The 13,667-nt window shown below is 56.3% G+C and overlaps 1 protein-coding gene across 1 annotated transcript in view; it reads right to left on the reverse strand.

Moving 5' to 3' along the window:
* APC2 (APC regulator of WNT signaling pathway 2) overlaps positions 1-13,317 on the reverse strand; it is a gene marked incomplete in the record, with an annotated part of 28,880 nt that extends 15,563 nt beyond the window's left edge. The window contains 14 exon segments of the mRNA NM_001206431.1: positions 7-221; positions 808-924; positions 1,046-1,123; positions 1,481-1,620; positions 5,740-5,835; positions 6,668-7,058; positions 7,546-7,644; positions 7,852-7,929; positions 8,488-8,604; positions 8,717-8,825; positions 9,711-9,891; positions 10,004-10,094; positions 10,273-10,430; positions 13,139-13,317. Of these exon segments, the coding sequence (NP_001193360.1) occupies positions 7-221; positions 808-924; positions 1,046-1,123; positions 1,481-1,620; positions 5,740-5,835; positions 6,668-7,058; positions 7,546-7,644; positions 7,852-7,929; positions 8,488-8,604; positions 8,717-8,825; positions 9,711-9,891; positions 10,004-10,094; positions 10,273-10,413 (1,853 nt within the window).
* Between the last annotated feature and the right edge of the window lie 350 nt (positions 13,318-13,667).

A 13,667-nucleotide genomic window follows, 5' to 3' on the forward strand; every position in this document is an offset into this window, starting at 1 on the left:
ACCCACCTGTAGTCCTCCCGCGTGGCGATGAGGCTGGACACGTTGCGCAGGATGCCACCGCCGCTCTCGATGATGGCCAGTGAGTTGCTCTGGCACTTGTAGGTCAGTGTGCTCACCAGGAAGCCCAGGGCGCCGTCCACCTGGCAGATGGCAGCCTTGTTCTCTGTGCTGTGAGCCGAGAGGTTCCACAGGGCGCTGAGCACGCTTTTCAGGGTGGACTCCTGGATACGGGGCAGAGCGGGAGGGGTCAGTTGGGGGTGGGGGGCCCTCTCCATAGACGCCACCACATGCACCCCAGTGCTTCTTCAAATAAAAGCGAAAAGTAATGGAATCTGCTGTCACAGGATCTATGGGTTGGTTGGTTTGTTTGCCTTTTTTTTTTTAGGGCCGCACCTGCGGCATATGGGGGTTCCCAGGCTAGGGGTTGAATAGGAGCTACAGCTGCTGGCCTACACCACAGCCACAGCAAGCAGGATCGAAGCCATGTCTGCGACCTACACCACAGGTCACAGCAACGCCGGATCCTTAACCCACTGAGCAAGGCCAGGGATTGAACCACAACCTCATGGTTCCTAGTCAGATTCATTTCCACTGCGCCACAATGGGAACTCCTGCTATTGCAGGATCTTTGAGTTGCAGGGTCCAGGCCTAGACCACCTGCCAAGTGGTGGGCAGTCTGGCATTATTTCCTCCCAAGCTGCAGAACTCCCCGCCTGCTGCCAGTGCCTCTTGGCACTGTGGCTGGCACTCAGCAGGCTTCCCTGGCCCAGGCACACTCCCACAGCCCCTGCCCGGCTGGGTGCTCACCTTGGAGGCTCGAAGGACGCATTGCATCAGGGCGGTCATGCTGCCCACCTCCCTCAGCACCTTCTTGCTGTTGATGTCAGCCCTCCAAGACAGGTTGCGCAAGATGCTGGAAACGACCTGGGTGGGTGTGGCACAGGCAAGTGAGCCCAGGGCAGGCTCCCAGGGTGACCCTGTGCCCACCTGCAGAAACAGGGGGCCACCCACCACCCTGTGGAGCAGCCTGGGCCCTTCTGGGTACCTGGTGCAGCTCCTCGCTCTCAGATGCCAGCTGGGCCACGATGGCCTCCATGCAGCCCCGCCGGGCACACAGTGTGGCCTGTGGGTAACACGGGAGAGTCAGGCTGCAGCAGGCAGGGCAGGGAGCACTACCCAGCACCTACTCTGTGCTAGAGCTTGAGCCCCCAACCCCATCTTAACCAGCACACACAGGGGAAAGTAGTCACCCTATCAGTCCGAAGAGGCAACAGGTTCAGGGAGGCACAGACACCGGCTTCCGTTGCCAGAGGCCCCCACAATGGGAGGCAGCAGAGCAGCCAAGAGGCCACGGCCGGGGTGAGGGAGTCTGTAAATTAAGGACATCTGGTCCCACCTCCCAGTGCTGCTTGGAAGTGGGGATGATGCCGAGGAGCTTAGACTGGGGGATGCTCGCCTGCCCGCCTGCCCACCCAGGTACCTTGTTGGCGACATCCCCAAAGGTGAGGTTGGTGAGGGTCATGCCAGCATATCGGCGCAGGGCCAGGTTGAGAGGGTCCCGGGTCATCTTGTGCATCTCATAGTCGACCTGCAGTAACTCCGCCACAGCCTGCAGCCCACCTACGGGGACACAGAAGAGCTGAGGGCAGGGGGGCACCCCAAACCACCTCAGCCTCTGCCCACACAGGTCACTCTGCCTAGATGTCCTCCCCTCTGTCCCACCCCCAGATCTGCCCTCAAGTCCACTTTTGAAGCTGGACTCTGAGTACACCTCCAGGCAGCCTGCTGCCAAACTGGCCCAGTCCCCTGGGTGTCCTGCACCTCCATGTCCACTTCTTTTCTGCCCTCAGCCTCTAGTCACAATTCCTCTGGCTGCTGCACCTTTGTATGTGCTGTTCCCTCTGCCCAGAATGCTCTTGCTTGCTGTTTGCCCAGTTGCCTGGGTCCCCTTCTGCTCAAAATTCACTTCCTCAGGGAAGCCTCTCATCTCCCCAACCGAGAAACCACTAAAACCATTTGACAGTGAGCTGCTGAGGGCCTGGCCAGGTGACTGTGCCCCGCTGTGTCCCCAGGACAGATCTGGATGGCATGTACTCAGGAGCTACTGATGTTGGCTCCCATACACGATTCTTTAGGAAACCGAGCTTTCACTTAACAAAAAAAAGTAAAGGATGTTGCAATCCCACTTCTGGGCATCTATCTGAGGAAAAGTGTAATTCGAAAAGATCCATGCAACCCACTGCTCATAGCAGCACTATTTACAATAGCCAAGATATGGAAGCAGCCTACATGCCCATTGACAGATGAATGGATTAAGATGTGGTGTGGGAGTTCCAATCGTGGCGCAGTGGAAACAAATCCGACTACGAACCATGAGGTTTCGGGTTTGATCCCTGGCCTTGCTCAGTGGCTTAAGGATCCAGCATTGTCATGAGCTGTGTTGTAGGTCGCAGATGCGGCTCGGATCCTGCGTGGCTGTGGCTGTGGCTTAGGCCTGCAGCTGTAGCTCCGATTAGACCCCTAGCCTGAAAACTGCCACATGCCGCAGATGCAGCCCTAAAAAGCAAAAAAAAAAAAAAAAAAAAAAAAAAAAAAGAAGAAGAAGAAGAAGAAGAAGATGTGTATAAACACAATAGACTACTTAGCCATTAAAAACAACCAAATAATGCCATTTGCAGCAACATGGATGCAACTAGGGATTCTCATAAGTGAAGTGAGACAAAGACAAATATCCTATGATATCACTTATTTGTGACATCTAAACAAATGATGCAAATGAACTTATTTACGGAACAGAAACAGGCTTAGACATAAAAAATTTACTTATGGTTACCAGACAGAATGGGGGGAAGGGATAAACTAAGAACTGGGGATTAACATGTACACACTACCATACATAAAATAGACAATCAATAAGGACCTTAACTTTTAATTTAAAAAGAAATCGCTTTGGGAAGGAAAAAAAGGAATGTAGGGGGAAATGATGAGCAAAAGAAGGGAAAGAACCTGCAGGAACCTGAACACAGGCCCTTCCCCCTCACTCAGGAAGGAGACTGTCCGGGGCAAAGGAAGCACTTCTTCTGATGGGCATGCCAGGGAGACCACTTTGGGGAAGGAAGTTAGCAACACAAACCTCCAAGCCTCCAAAGCAAACCTGTGCAACGAGTCACAGCAGCCAAAATGTGGGAATAACCTGAGTGTCCCTCAGTAGACACGCTGTGTCCTCCACACACAGAGCATCACTCGGCCACGAAAATGAGAGAGGCCCTGACACTCACTGCCACGTGAACAGACCTGAAGACCATGATGCTCAGTGAGAGAAGCAGACACAGAAGGACACACAGTGTGGGATTTCACGGATGGGAAACGTCCAGAACAGACACATCCACAGAGACAGAGAGTGGGTTCCTGGTGGTGGTAGGGGGAATGGAGAGTGAATGGGTTTTCTTTTTTGGTTTTTTTGGCCATGCCCATGGCCTGTGTCAGGGATTGAATCCATGCCACAGCAAGAACTGGAGCCACAGCAGTGACAATGCTGGATCCTTAGCTTGCTGAACCACCAGGGACCTCCAGAAGTGAAATTTTAATGGGGACAGTTTAGGAACATGAAAAAGTTCTGGAGATGATGGTAGGGATGGTTGCAAAACTGTGTGAATGTGCTTAATGCCACTGAGCTGTGCACTTAAAAATGGCTGATGGTAAATTTTTTTTTCTTTTTAGGGTTGCACCCATGGCATATGGAGGTTCCCAGGCAAGGGGTCGAATCTGAGCTGTAGCTGCTGACCATAGCCACAGCAACACAGGATCAGAGCCATGTGTAGACGCCAGCCTATACCACAGCCACAGCAATGCCAGATCCGAGCCGTGTCTGTGACCTACACCACAGGTCACAGCAACACCGGATCTTTAACCCACCGAGCGAGGCCAGGGATTGAACCTGCAACCTCTTGGTTCCTAGTCAGATTCGTTTCCACTGCACCACAACGGTAAGTCCGGTTGATGGTAAATTTTATGTTATGTGTATTTTACCACCATTTAAAAAAAAATGTTTAAATACATAGAAGTTGGACTGGGGGAGAGTTCCCTGGTGGCCTAGCAGGTTAAGGATCTGACATGGTCACTGCCATGTCAAGGGTTTGATCTCTGGCTGGGAAACTTCTGGCATGGCCAAAACATAAAACAAAAACAAACAAAAAAAAAGGATTTGGGGGGAGTGTTTGTTAACCTGGAAACTCCACCTCCCAGAACCCACACAAAGGAACAAAATAAAGAGAGCCGTGGGCGGGGCATTTTCACTGGAACTAAGGGTTGGCTTGCCTTGGTGTCCTGGTGGACACAAATGGCATGCAAGCATTTTGGTTTCAGGACCCTCAAACATTCTGAACATTTTTGAGGACCCCAAAGAGTTTTCATTCACCCAAGTTACAGCTCTCATTAAAGCAGAGACTTTTTTTTTTTTTTTTTTTTTTTTTTTTTTGCTTTTTAGGGCCAAATCTGTGGCATATGGAAGTTCCCAGGCTAGGGGTCAAATCGGAGGAGCTGCAGCTGCCAGCCACAGCCACAGCCATACAGGATGAGAGCTGCATCAGCAACCTACACCATACCACAGCTCACGGCAATCCCGGATCCTTAACCCACTGATCGAAGCCAGGGATTGAACCGGCATCCTCATGGATACTAGTTGGATTCGTTTCTGCTGCACCGCAATGGGAACTCCAAAGCAGGAACTTTTTAACACCAGGATTTCTAACACCACTTTTTAGCCCAGTCATCCTCAGGGTAGGAGTGCCTAGGAAACTCCAGTGAACACACATGCACACCAGAGTGAAAAAAGCAAATCACCCCTTTGTGGAATTATCAACAAAATAGCGACCTTGCAGACCTCTTCGAAGGATGGTGGTAGCCCCCAGGGGTCCCTGGACCACACTTTGAGAACCACTGTTTTATCACATGAAAGCGACACGCATTTATAGGACCAGTATTTCTCAGAAGACTTTTAAGGAAATGAGGAAACATACAACTCTCCTTTCCTGGCCTGGTCAGCCGGAGGAGGCATAGCCTGAAGCATTCCTATCTTTTGCTTATCTGGAGGGAAAATGGCGCATTCCACACACACTGTTTCCTCTACCGTTCCATCAGTTCATCCAGAACTTAAGCCTTTGCCTAATATGTCACTGCACTTAACCAGCCCCCTACCATTGGACCCTTAGGCTGTTTCCAGATTTGGGTTTTGTTTGGGTTTCTTGTTTTTCTGCATCCAGCCAGAGGTTCAATTCCCAGCTGGGGAAGGAAAAGCTCAAGAGGTGTGCCTTCTGCTAGCGTCTGCCCCTCCAGGCTGTGCCTGTGGACCCCAGACCACTAGAGAGCCTGCAGAATCTTTGAGGGCTGGGCCATCTGCCAAGTGAGAAATAGTGCTTCATTTTGTAACAATTAGAGTAAAATGGAGCATAGAGATGTGATTTTTTGGCCATTGGCATCTCCTTTTCCCAATTTTCCATTACTTTTATGTGGAAAAAGAGACATTGCAGTGCTCCCAAACCTAAAACTTCACAGGGTGGCCCTGCCACAGCCACCCCCCATAGCTCACCTTTGCTCCTGGTTTCCTGGCCTCTCCCCTGTTCTCTGAGCCCCAGGACCACAAGGGCTGAGATCCTGCCCTGGGCCCAGTGAGGCTCAGTGAAGCCTGGGGCCAGGTGGCACGGGTGGCTACAGCTCATGGAAGCAGCAAGGGGCACTCACCCAGCTCGTTCATGGCGCGGCGGTATTCCTCGTCGAAGGACAGCTTCATCACGGCGCAGGTGGCCTGGCAGATCTGCGGCTCAATGGGGACTGGAGCTGTGGGTGAAGAGACTGCGTGAGAACTCTCTGACTCCAGGAAATGTCATCTGGGGCGTCCCTGCCCCACCTTGTGATCTCCACCCTGCAGGTCTGGGAAGACGATCCCTACAGAGCTTTTTCTTTTACTTACTTTCTTTCTCTCTTTCTTTTTTTTTTTTTTTTTTTTGTGCTGCACCTACCACATATGGAAGTTTGTAGGCTAGGGATTGGATCTAAGCCGTAGCTGCAATCCACACTACAGCTATGTCAATGTCGGATCCTTTAACCCACTGTACTGGACCAGAAGTGGAACCTGGGTCTCCACAGTGACAGGGGCAGCTGCAGTCAGATTCTTAACCCACTGAGTCACAGGAACTCCTACCCCCAGAGCTTTTTAAACTGCTGCATGCTGGGCATGTGTATATGGGTAAATGCTCCCAGGGCAGTGGGCCTCTGTAAAGGAAGGCAGTGCCAGCCTCACCCAGCCTGGTGCTCAGAATCTATTAACTTTGCAACCAGTTGCAAAAACTAGGACTCTCAAACTGCACCCATTGCCTACAATCCACACATATATTCAGTGACTGTTTCTTTTTTACTTTTTTTTTTTTTTTGGTCTCACCCTCAGTTTGCAGAAGTTCTGGGGCCAGGGATTGAACCTGTGCCACAGCAGTAACCAGGGTCACAGCAATGACAATGCCAGATCCTTAACCCGCTGAGTCACTGGGGAATTCCCAGCGACCATTTCTTGAGCACCTGCCAGCTTTTACTGCTAACCATGCTGTCCCCGCCACCACCCAGCCTCCCAGGAAGCCCAGGCAGTGGGCCCACTGCACGGAGACTGTGCACTCACCACCGCCGGCGCCGGCTCCCTCTGGCCCGCTGTTGCGGGTCTGCAGCCAGTCCCAGCAGGTCTCACAATAGGCGCGGATCTGCTCAAGCACATGCAGGACGCGCATCTCCTTGCGCGCCAGACCCTGGTCCGGCTGGGAGAAGACGATGTTGTGCAGCGCTGCGTTGGCGCGCATGCGCGCGTCCTTGGCTCCTGGAGCCCCTGGGGCTCCGTTACGACCCCCAACCCCCGCCTCAGTGCCATGCAGGATCTGCAGTAGCAGCGGCAGGCAGCCGGAGCGGCGCATGGCCACGCAGCTCTCAGGTGAGCTGGACATAGCCAGCAGCGTCCGTGCCGTGTCCTCCTGGTCACGCGTCGCCAACATGGACAGCAGCCAGAAGACCACCTCCACCTTTGAGGGGCAGGGGATGTCAGGGCTCACCTTATCCAGCCAGCCCACCCATAAACCCGAGCCAGGGGCTGCCCCCTATGCCGCTGATGACTCCCCCTAAATAGATGGGAGTCCCATGTCCTCGGCCTGCGAGAATATCCTGCTCTCCCACCCCTCTCCCCATGCATCCTCCCTGGAACAACGCAGCACTGCAGAGATGCCCCCAGCGCATGAGGGCCAAATTCCCACCCCATCGACCTCACCCAGTGCTCTTAGGGCTGGCCCCAACATCTAAGTCTAGAGTGCCCTCCAAGTACACAAAACAGGTATCCACACCCACCTCCCCCAGGCTCCAGTCCACAACTTAGCCTCACCATGCGCTCCAGCTCAGGGTCACCCTCACACACCTGAGCTCGCTTCAGGCAGGCCTGGGAGGTAGGGGCCTTTCAATGTGGCCGCCACTTCCGCACCCTGCCTCTCTGCATCCCCCCACCTCGACTCCCTTCACCTTGCTATTGCCAGGTTGAGGGGCACCATCCTCAGGATGAGTGGGGACCTCAGTCTCAGGGTCCTCGTCCATTGGCACTGACTTCACTGCCAGCAAGGCCTGTGGGGAGAACGCAAGGCCCGGAGGTTTGGCTCAGGGACCTCCCAAAAAGCAACAAAGCAACAAAGCTGCTGAAGCCAGCTGCACGCCCATGACGATGTGGTGGGGGCTACAGATTCCTGCACCCTGCGCAAGGCCCTGGGGGTCCCCTTGCTGTCTGAGTCTGTCACCACCTGGTAGGGCCCTGGCGTCGCACCCTTCTCATACCTGGGGCTCGGTCTGCTGCACCCGGTCCTGCGCGGACAGTAGTTCCTTGTCGATCTGCTCCAGGCGGGAGGCACGGATCTGCGCAGGATAAATTCATGCTGCAGGCCCCCAACCCTGGCTCTGCCCACGCCCCCAAAGTGGCCGTGTCCCAGCCCAAACTCTGCCCGGTGCTGATTCTGCCCAGTTCTACGTAGGGTCCCGCCTATTGCCCAAACTCCACCCTTGGCTCTGACCCCGCCCCCTCCTTCGAAAGGTCCCTCTATACCCTACTCAGTTATCTGAGTGCACCCACTTACTGGCCCCACCCGAGGTCCAATCCTTAACCTCCGGCTCCGCCCACTACTTAGACTCCAGAGCCACACTTCCAGAGCCGTCTTTCTGCTTTGGTCTCGCCATTTGACCGTCAAAGCCCGAGTCTTATGAAACTCAGTTTCTCGCACTGTCCTCTCTGCCCTAAGCCCCTCTGGCTCCTCTCAACCAGCTCTAGCTCTGGCTTCGCGTCCCGCGCCGGACCTCACCCGCAAGAGTCTCCGCCCTCCGCTTCGCCCGCAGGCATATAACCCAGACCATTTAAGATATCTGCGCTGATTGGCCCACCGTGCGTGGCCACGCCCCCAAAGCCCTGCCCCGCCGCACCTGTGCCCGCTGCACCATCTCGTCCGAGGTGCCGAAGCGCTCCTCCATCAGCGAGCGAATGTGCTGGGCCTCGAACTCTAGCTGCTGCCGAATCAGATCCATCTGCATCGAGAACTGCTGGGAGGGGAGGGCGAGCGGCAGTGAGGGGGGCCCCCGGGTGGGGGGCAGGAGCTCGCTTCCGCTCCCCTCGCCATGGGCTGGACTGAGCGGGGTACTCCCGTGTACTCACCGTTTCCACGTGTGGGAGCTCGTCCAGACGCTTGGACAGGCCCTGAAGCTGCGAGTAATACCAGAGCTTCTCCTTCTCTTCCTTCTCAATCTCATTCAACAGGAAACACCTGGGGGAGGGCAGGTCAGTGGGCACAGGCTCAAAGCGGAGCTGTGGCATATGTGTGTTTACTCTGATTTTCCTAATCATTTGTGGCCTGCTTGCTGTGTGCCAAGTTTAATAAGCAAAGTGGCAAAGTCTTGCCAGTGGCACTCACGGCGCTGGGGATGGGGTGCAGAAATTAACTGCAGGTAGAGGAGGTAACTCCTTTGTAAATTCTGGTCCTCAGAAAAAGAGCCTCTGGGGAGGCTGTTCTAACTCTAAACCGCTCCAACACTGGCTAATCCCACTCTAGCCTACCCAGGGCAAACTTCAGGCTCTGACCAACACAGGTGCAATGGAGTTTCCTTCTTCATACCCTGTGGAGAGACACCGCTATTCCCATTTTACAGAGCAGAAGTCTGAGGCTGGGGGTGGGGGGCTAGGGTTCTTACTTGAGCTCAGACAGCAAAGCATGAATTCAAGTCCAGCCAGCTCTGGATATGACCCCACACAACCCACACAAACTGAGCTAGGTAGGCACCACGACCCTGCCTCCTCCTACTGGCCTCAGGCCCAGGTTTCTTGGGCTACTGCCCTTTCTCCACAAAGGCTGCCTTGAGTCCCTCTGGCTCCAGGCCTCACTATGAACCCTGGCATTGGAGACTGCCCTGTCCCTGGCAACGCCTGTATGTCCGGGACCCCTGGGGACATCTCCCAGGAGACTATCCCTTTGCCAGGAACGCCCCCCTCCTCTTGGTCCTCCAGTTGAAGTCAGTTGTGGAGAAAGGGGGCTGAGGCACCCAAAGCAGTGGGGTGCCGGCAGGGGCTTGCAAGGTGGGGGAGGGCACATGTGGAACCGCTATGGGTAGAGCTCCGTGACAGTTGCCCGTGGTAAGGTGCCCTGCCATCTTACCGTTCCCGGTCTAGTTCCTCCAGCAGCCGGATGGTAGCCCGGCTCAACTCCCCAAAGTTGTCCTTGGAGGGCCCGGAGCTGTGTACCGGACTTCCGTCAGGGGTCCGGGCAGCAGGCTCAGGGGCCAGAGCCGGGGGCTGGAACTTGAGGTTGTACAGGCTGGTGATGTCCATCTGCAGGGCTGGATGGGCACAGAGGGGGAGGCCAAGTCAGTGCTGCTCCCTGCCTCTGCTCTGCACAGCTCCCTCTGTGCTGCCCCAGTGTGCAGAGGGGACCCCAGGCCGACCCCTCACCTTTCAGCTGCTCCAGCACTTCCGTCTGCCCCGAGGACACCAGCGCTCGGGCCTCCTGCTCCAGCTTGCCCTGTAAGTGCTTCAGGACCTCCTGAAGGTGGAGGCAGCAAAAAGAGCGTCCAGCATTGCCCACTGCCCTGGCTGCCCTTGGTCCATACCCCCCTGCCCCGGGAGATGTCCCAGTCCTGCCTGCCCACCCCTGGGTCCAGGGCCCTGGTGTTGGTCCCTGAGACCCCGGCCTGCATCTTGCACCCAGCCTGCCCCCACACCTTCATGCCTGACGTCTCATTCTCCAGCTTGGATAGGTGGCTTGAGTTATCACGAAGCTCCTGCCTCAGGTGACTGTTCTCGGCCTTCAAGGCCTCCACCTGCCGCACCAGCTGCTCGTAGGGTGCCATAGAGCTTGTCATCTTCAGCTCTTGCAGTGCCTGGGCCACGGGAAGGAGGGATTCAAGGGGCTGGTGGCAGGGCCACGGCCCCTGACCTAAGCCACAGCCCCCCCACCCTAGCCATAGGGTGGGTCTTAGGCAGGAGGAGCTGGTGTGGACAGCTGCAGGCAGGATGGTGCTGGCCCAGGGAAGCTGGGGGACAGATGTCTGGCAGATGGAGTGACAGACATAGGTAGGGACAACAGGAGACAGAGGGACAGAGCGACAGAGAAGTATTCAGACAGATAGCCAAACTGACCAACAGACAAGATACAGATCAAAAAAAAAAAAAAAAAAAAGATACAGATCGACATGGGGCCTCCCTGCAGGGGCTCCTGGACACACAGACTAACAGCTGGCTGGACAGATGGACAGCCTGACATTTTAAACTAGCATGCGGACTGGCCAGCCCCATGCCACCAGGCTCAGACACACTCACAGCCAAGAGACAGACAGATGGATGGACAGCCAAGTCCCTCTCTGAATGAGCACAGCTGCCCAGAGGCTGGGTGGACAGACTGCCATGCCATGAAGGTTCTAAGAGAGTGACAGACAGGCGGTGGAAACCTGAAGCTGGATAGATGGACCTAATCCCACCACAATCACAATCTGGACACCATGCTGCCCTCTCTCATCAGTGGTTCGGTCCAGAGTAGCTACCTGCTGGGCCTGGACCCCTCCGGTTAGCCCCCTGCTTGCCCCTGCAGCCCTCCGCCCATGTCTCATTCCCTGGGGCAGCTCCACCACTGCTGCCGGCTTCTTTGTGTGTCTGGCTGTCCTTTCTCACTCTGGCCCAGCCTCCTCCCTCTGTCCAGCTGGCCAGTGCCTCCTCCCTTAGCTTGGCCCTCCCAACTGAGCAGTCCCACCACTGGCCCCCCTTCCCTCTTTGTTCCCTTCCCATCAGTCCTCACCCCCTCCCTCCGCCTTTGTCTGAGATGCACCAATGGCAGCCCATCCTTTCCATACCTCCTCCCTGGGAGTCCCCTCCTCCTGCCCGCCTGAACTCCCTCCCCAAATCGGTCAGCTGTCCCCTGCCCACAGGGGGGCACCTGGCCCTTCTCTGCCTCCACCACCTGGCTGCACTCATTCATTCATCTGCTCACTCATTCCCCTCCCCTCTAAGAACCCCCCACCCTCCCTCAGGTCCCCAAGGACACAGCTGAATCTGGAGTGGGGGAGGAGCTTGGCCCCATATAGGCATGGAGTCAGACCATTCTAGCCACTCAGAGGCTCTACTGCACATCTGCCCCCATCATTGGATCCTTGTCACAATCCTGAGCCTCAGGGACCACCATCAGACTGTTCCCAGAGTGAGAAGCTGAGGCTGAGCGGATGCCCAAGGCATGTTGGAACGTGGACACTGCCCTGGAAGTGCTCAGTATCCAGGCAGTGCTGGAGGCATAGAAGCCCCACCCCCTCTGCAGGCTTCTGTTTGCACATCTGAGGAACGGAAGAACTTCATGGGCTGTCTTGTGGGCTGATGAGAGGGCCAGGCGGGGTGGTGGTCATGGAGCAAACTGCAAGCCACAGGCAGACAGGACAGCCCACGGGAGATAGCACTTCAGGTGTGGGAGGCCAGCCACCTGAGGACTACAGCCTTCTCTCCCTGCCTCGATACCACCCTCCTCTGGGCTCAGGCAGGGGTCCCAGCTGGGGATCAGGGCTGACTAGGGTTTCAGCAAGATCCTAGGTCAAACTGGGAGTCCTCTGTCCTGGCTGAAGACACCACCACCACCACGCCATGGTCAGCCAGGGGTGAGCATTAATCCAGTGCATACCCCTCCCACTCCCCAAACCCAGATCTCCCCTAGGGGCCTCTCCTGGGGCTGCCCTCATGGGGTTTCTCTGGAATGGCCCAAGGCTGAGCCTCGGATCCTCACTACTCCCACACCCAGCAGTCACTCCAGTGTCCCCATGAGAATGAACTTGGTAGCAGGGGTCCCTCCCAGACTCCCTCTCATTCCAACCTGAGTCCCCAACCCCACACTCCCCAACTGACCCTCCTGGGGAAGCCTCCTCGCCAGCCACTTCCATGGTACACTTATTAACATCCAGAGGACACTTGGAATGTCACAGTTGGATTCAACCTCTCCCCTACGTCAATGCTTCCATGAAACCCCAGTGCCCTCAGCATAAGATATGAATCCTCCACATACACCCTGCATCACTGCCACCGGTGGCTCTCTTTCCCCCAGGCCTTTGCACGTGCAGTTCTGCCTGGAGCCTTTCCTGACTCCTGTCATCCCTCACAGTGAAGCCTCCTTCCAGAAGCCCTCCTGCCTGCCCCTCACTCTTAGGCTGCCTCGGGAGACTGCGTCGGAGATCTATGTCATCAATAGGAAAGCAGCCATAGCTGGGAGAGGGGTGTCTGAATGAGGAGTGAGAAGCCGCATTTCCTCTAATTTGACTGACACTCAGGTGCAGCACCATCCCCCAAGGCACACAGCAGGCCTACCCACAGACTCTGGGAGGCCTGGGTGTGGAAACCTGTGAGTGGGTATTTGCATGGGACCAGCTGCTGCAACGCAGACGCCCACCTCCCTGGGACAGTTTCTCCTCTGGCTCCACCCTGAAAAAGGAAGGCTCCAGATTGTCTGCTGACAGGCGAGGCAGAGAGAAGGATGGAGACTCCTGGCAGAGGCTAAGGCCGTCACCCCCTGCCCTCCACCCAGGGAAAGCGCCCATTGCTTACTTTATCTCACCAGGGCTGGGCAGGCTGGGGCACCTAGGGCCTGGGTCGTCCTCTCCCTCCGCACAGCTCCGCCGGCCCTTCCTGAGCTCTTGGGCTGGGGCGGGCGCAGGGCGCGTGCTCTGAGGTTTTGGCGGCGCAGGGAGGGGGCTCCGGGGCGGACAAAGCCCGGTCCGGGCCTCGCCAGGCGGCGCCGCCGCTCCAGGCGCTGGGCGAGACCACCACTAGCGGGGGAGGATGCGGGATGCGGGATGCAGGCACGGCGGCCAATGGAGGCGCGGGAAGATGGGCTGGTGCCATGGCAACAGCCAATGGTGGCCCGGGGCGGGGACTGCCAGCGGCCGCGGGGCGTTGGGCGTCCGCGCGAGTTCAGGGGGGTGTGCGTGTGCGTAGGGGGGGGGAGGAATGAACCCCCTTAAGGGAAGGGGAGTCCCATGGATCACGACCTCGTGTCCTCCACTCCATTTCAGGGTGAAATGGCCTTTTAGAACCTCCCTTGGCTGGATCTGCAGAAATTGAGAGTAAACCACCCAGCCTTGGATGTTAC

The sequence above is a fragment of the Sus scrofa genome, chromosome 2, assembly GCF_054392235.1.
Source record: "Sus scrofa isolate SSC_HxYL_T2T_F1_AM1 chromosome 2, Sscrofa_HxYL_maternal_Yorkshire_Landrace_v2.0, whole genome shotgun sequence".
Lineage (NCBI taxonomy): Eukaryota > Metazoa > Chordata > Mammalia > Artiodactyla > Suidae > Sus > Sus scrofa.